Consider the following 6,000-nt stretch of genomic DNA (forward strand, 5'->3'; position numbering starts at 1 on the left):
AAATGACTGAATGTTTCTACAGTTATCATATGCCTTGTCATGAACACCAAGTTCCCATTGGTAAAATTACTCACATAATTGGAGTCTGCAGGTGAAATGAGAGCTCTGCAATTCAGGTGAGGAATTTTACTATCTGGCTGCTTGTGGCACAATCTGAAAAGGCAGGGCCAGAAGGTGACCTCTTCATTATGCTTGTGTTATCATTCTCCTTCCTATGTCACAGTAGAGATGCTTCATCTGCAGATAGAGGCCAGAAGCGTTTTGGTGGCTTATACTACTGAGGGAAACATCAGTATAAATACTCTAAATACCCTAAAGGCACCCAATCCTTTCTGGTCTTGGAAGCTAACCAGGGTCAGCTCTGGTAAGTACTTGGATGAGAGACTGCCAAAGAATACCAGATGTGGTAGGCTATATTTTAGAGGAAAGACATCTCTTGCCATAAGTCCTTCTCCATGAAAACATAGACCATAGTCAAAGAAGCAAAATCCTCCATTTCTAGGAGTTAAATGACCTTTAAATACAAATGTTGTAGCAGGAGCAACTAGAACAATCTAACATCTGAAACATTCCTTTGTATGTATTTGGGAGAAGTTTTGGTTTGGTTTTTTGGCAGTGATCCCACAGCAATATGTTCTATGAGTTGTGTGAAAGTTAGTTTACCACTCACCAAGCAAAATGCAATTAACCACCTGTGTATTACATAGGAAAGTGGGAGTGGGAATCAAGAAGCCCTTGAGATATTGTTGGACGACAATGGGATGGAATCCAAAAGCTGCAGTATTCACACTTTACTCACTTCTATGTTACTGCCTGCCATTTTTTTCAACACTCTGTGCCTTTTTAAAAATGCTTTTAATGAGACTATCACAGCCATTCCCAATATTACTTTCAGTTGTTGTTTTAAAAGTAACTTTTGCTTCTTTTGAGGTTGTTCAAAGTACCATATTTATTCTATACAAAATGGACCCCCAAGGCCAGGGGTAAGGAACCCACAATCTTCCAGATGCTTATAAACTGGGCCCGAACAGACAAGCCAAAATAAAGCTGCTTCAGGTCACTTTGGAGGTATGTTGTTTAAATGACATATACACCTTAAGAGGCCAGAAGATGCGCCAAAGCTGTGCTCCAGTCCTTAGGCAGCTTGCAGCCTCTTAGGACGGTCACAGCGTGGCCCGAAGTGACCCGACCAGATCTAGCAGCTTTGTCAGTACCAAGTCCCTTGTAGAGGAGTTACTGACAAGGCCACTCCAAAATACAACCAAGATATATGCTCCTAGAAAACCACCCTGTCTGGTTCCTATGAAGACTGTGGCTAAACCCATAGCGATAGGGAAGGCAACTAAAACCATTGTCCCTGCTAATCAAAAATCCTAGCTCTTTAGTGCTGTGAGGTGTGGCTCCTCCACACCCAGTAGGATTGCCATACATGGTTATGGATCAGTGTTTTCCATTCAGTACCCATTCATCTCTCATAGAATAGAAGTAAGACTAGTTTTATCAAATGGTTAAGAAAATAATGAGGAACTACATGTGTCATGGTTTATGCCAGAGCTTGGAAGTAATCCATCAGAAGTAATGTAATAACCTGTAGCTAGTTTTTGGGGGGCCGGGGAGGGAATTGGTTTGCTGTCAAGTCAACTTTAACCTATGGCAACCCTTTGAATGAAAGACATCAAAGACTCCGGGCACCAACTGTCCTGCTCAGGTCTTCCTAACTCAGGGCCATGGCTTCCTTGATTGAATCAATCCACCTCCTTCTTTCTACCTCCTTCCTCTTTACCAAGCATTATCATCTTTTCCTATGAGTGACATTGCTCATGAGCTGGCCAAAGTACAACTGCCTCTGTTTAGTCATCTTTGATAACAAGGGTGTAATGAAGTTACATTTCAAAAGTAACATAACAAGAGCAAAGCTACTTTAATGGAGTTTTGAGTAATGCTGTCATTATTTTTAAAATTACTAGGTAGTTCTAATGGCAGACAACAACAACAACAAAATGATGTCACTTTTTAATCTGTCCCAAGAGTTTTCTTTCTCCAAAAAGTGAGCAGTGAGTCACAGGAAGAATTCTTTTGTTTTTCAAAGCAAGCTTTTTCCAAGCACTGGTTTATTCTATCCTTAGCTGAGACTGTTACCTGGAACATGTATCAGTTACTACAGATAGCATTTCCCCACTTCTTCTCAGACAGAGAGTAATTGTAAATGGAAGGAAAGCATAGTCTCTGTTTATCACGAATTCCCTAAAGAGATACCCTGAGCAAAAAACCAGCAACTTTGGTTTACATGAATACACAAAAACCACACACATACACAGTATTATCTCCACCTTCAAGATGTGCTGAATGTTTCTCTCATCACTCTATGATAATGTTAAGGTATGGATAATTCCTATAGATGTTAAAGCCAAATAATACTGAGGTTTTATTCAAAAGATATCTGTAGGTATCTATGCCATAAGATCCTTGTATGCAGGTAGCCATGTTTGGTTTCTTGATATTCAGGAAGTGGTTTTTGAGGGTTTGACCTCTTGGGTTCTTTTGTTTTGAAACATTTGGGATTTGAAAGTTCTGCCCCAAGCACATGTTCCATCTCTGACGATTCAATTGTCACTAGTAATTCAAATCAAAAAATCCAAAGCAAAATCTGGCCTGACTATCAAAATCCTCCCAGGCTGATGCTGTCTACAATGACTATATTTTCTCATGGTATTTCTTGTCATTTCCATGGTTTCTGATACACACGGTTCTAGAGAAAGATCATATTAAAATACTTTCTCTGTCCTTCAATATTTTAGTTTTCCTCCATTGCTAATTGACATTACATAGGAGCCATGACTTTACTGGTTTTATCAGTGATGGATCTGTGAAAACTGGTGCTGGCCATGCACCATAATAATAAATTCATTCAATCTGTGAAAACTTCCTTGTGTTTTATAAATCATTTATACTTAAGAAAATAATATCTCCATTTACTTTCCATAGTTTTCATTTTCCAAGAGGGGAGGGAAGAAGGAAAACATGGAAGGAGAAATCAAATGATTATTTTTCCATTGGACAAAGCTGGAGTCGTTTAACCACATTAGGCATGTATTTGCTAGACAAGTCACTCAACTGAAGTGAATAGGGAAACCTACACATATATGGCACCTGGCGGTGGGATGGGAGATTTGAATTTGCTTGAATCATCACATATAATAATCACTTTCAAAATATAAATTGCCTTATGACAAACATTATCTCAATACTAAACAGACCTTAATGTTAATAAAAATTAACATCAGTAACAATCTTTAGGGATTGACTATTAAGACTGGCAAAACCACTTCTGGGTATTCCTTGCCTAAGAAAACCCTATGGAATCCATAAGGTTGCCATAAATCAACAGGCATCTTGAAGGCACATGCACACATTAAAGAACATCTCTCTCTCAGTCTCTCTCTCTCTTGTCTTGCCATTTGGAAGATTTTTTATTTAAAAATATAAATTTTCCATCATGCAAAACATAAAATTATACGTCCTCCTAACAATGTGAATATTTGTTTCCATAGTGAAACAATCAGTTCATTCCTCAGTAAATATATTAAACTGTATACCATAACAATGAAAATGACATTTAGTCCCTTATTTTCCCTTTTTTAAAGGGGCGGGGGGGGGGTTGCTCTCCCTTTAAGTATACAGTACAGTGTTATTAAAGAGTTTCCTTTCACGGTGGCTCTCGTGCATGTTCCTTTTTTTCTGCAATGCCACTCATATTGTGCCTTCTTTCCATCTGTCCAGATGACAGCTGACCTGGCCTCCAACATCTTCACCTCCATCGGCTCAGTAACACTGGCCTTGTTACTGATCTTCCTTCTGGTAGGTGCAGTTTCCATCCTAACAGCTAATAAACGGGCTACCCAAGGGACTTACAGCCCCAGCCGCCAGGAGAAAGAAGGATCCCGAGTTGAAATGTGGGACATGGTACAACCGCCCCCCATGGAGAGACTGATCTAGCTAAAACCTTTCCATGCCTTTCTCTTTCCCTGGAAGCATCCAGCAGGAATGGTTGTTCTGAACACCATGGGAGGGCCCCTCTCTGGAGCGATGAAGGATTCTGTCACTGAATTCACAAACGTTGGCCAGTACCCAATGTGTTGTGTGCACAATGCTCCACTTGCACTTGGAGGTCCTTAAACTTCTCCTTTCCAATGGAAGCTCTCTGAACCTCTTGACATCCAGAAGACACCCCACAGCACCTTTCAAGAGATCTGGAGAACTGTTGCTTGGAAGGGGAAACCACAAGTACCCAACACAGACCCAGGGAGGGAGAGAGAAAAAAACATGGGAACATCATGTGGGGATGAAGCAACTTGTCCAGTTCTCTGTTCTTACACACATTTATGACTGAAACAAATGCACCCCACCTCTCCCTTTCTGGGAACTCTTATTTATTGCACTGGAAGTCATGGCTTTAGCATAATCAGTTTAGACTATGAAGACACAAATGACTTTTGGGATATATTTTAAGTGCCTGCATTTTAGATATAGCCAAATCCACTACTTTGGTTTCTGATTCCCTTTGGCCTGCTACTTCAGCATTCTGCACCACTGAAAAAGACTGTATAATCCATCTGTCATTCAACCATCACTTTGTCTCAAGAGGTTTTAGAACTAGAGACCCTTCTCAGCAGTACATCTACTTTAATTCTTGAACAAGGGACTAAATTAATACTATTGGGGGAAAGCCCTTCATGCAGCAAAATAAATATTTCAGGCAGCGAGGTGTTTTCTCTTTGTCGCATTCATTTCATTTTCTGTTCCACTGTCTTGTTCTAATACACAAATGGGAATTGTACAGCCACCCAGATGTTACTGAACTGCTGCTCCCAGGGTTCCTTTCCCTAGATTGTAATAGAAAAGGCTGCTGGGAGTTAGGAGTTCAACAAGGGGTACCCCATTGTCATCTCTGTCCTAAAGGATAAGCATTTAGTTTGCAATCCTACATGCACGTACTTGGGAGATGGTCCCACCGAACTTAGGTGGACAAAACATCAGTATCTATTCTAGACCCATTAGATGCCACCGCTGTTGACATAAAGATTCAGAACACTGTTTTCTTCATTCCTTTGCATCAGTGGAAGGAGCTGTGGGGGAAGAATGTTTCCTCAGGCTTCAAGATTCCTAGGTGGATTTCACAATACTTCATAAATACTCTTAACAGGCGTCTTAGTCGGATTCTTGTAAAAGAGAGGAGAGCAGCAGCATCTGCATATAAGAGTAGCAGGTTGCTGGTTGAGGCTAATTTTGGAGAGTGATAAGTATCTGATATCACCCTAGGTGGGTTTCTTGGTGCAACAACATAAAAACATAATATAATTTCACCCCATCCATGTATCTCTGGATTTGCTACCAATGTCTCTACTGTACTGTAGAACCAGCAGTCTTTCATAGGACAGAGTGGTGTGAGAGGTCCAATTGTGAGACAGAGATCCTCTGACTTTCATTAGTAAAGAAGACCTTTTCATCTCATAAAATAAACACAGAAGCTACATGCATTCATTGTGAAAGCACATGAAGAAGAGAAACATGCTAGCCCCATCACATGTGCCTCCATTTCCATCCTCCTCCTCACATGAAGAATAACGAATCTAATTGGGGCTCCTGCCATACTGCAGACTTAATGCAGTTTGACACTGCTTTGTCATGGCTCCATCCTTTGGAATCTTGGAACTAGTGGTTTGTTTTGCCACCAAACCTCTCTGAGAAAGCAAAATATCTCACAAACTTACAATTCCAGAGTTCCATAGCATTGAGCCAGCTAAAGTAGTGTCAAATTGCATTAATTCTGTAGTGCAGATGCTGCCTCAGAGCATTTCCATCCCTTCCACAGTCACACATGTTTCATATAATGTAATGGGCAGCTCCTCTACCACTTGCCACCCCCTGAAGACATTTGCAAAGAAAGTGGTCCTTTGCCAGGATTCAGTATTAAATGACAAGCATTAAGACAAGACTATC

The 6,000-nt window shown here is 40.5% G+C and overlaps 1 protein-coding gene across 1 annotated transcript in view; it reads left to right on the forward strand.

Moving 5' to 3' along the window:
• The window catches only part of CRB1 (crumbs cell polarity complex component 1), a 113,953-nt gene extending 109,204 nt beyond the window's left edge, over window positions 1-4,749 (forward strand). Inside the window, exon 12 of the mRNA XM_089518337.1 lies at window positions 3,781-4,749. Coding sequence (XP_089374463.1) covers window positions 3,781-3,996 — 216 coding nt within the window. The 3' untranslated portion in view covers window positions 3,997-4,749. The remainder of the gene's footprint in view (window positions 1-3,780) is intronic.
• The last annotated feature ends 1,251 nt before the right edge of the window (window positions 4,750-6,000 follow it).

This window comes from Sceloporus occidentalis, unplaced genomic scaffold (genome assembly GCF_023333645.1).
Source record: "Sceloporus occidentalis isolate IW3139 unplaced genomic scaffold, rSceOcc1.0.p SCAF_3, whole genome shotgun sequence".
Lineage (NCBI taxonomy): Eukaryota > Metazoa > Chordata > Lepidosauria > Squamata > Phrynosomatidae > Sceloporus > Sceloporus occidentalis.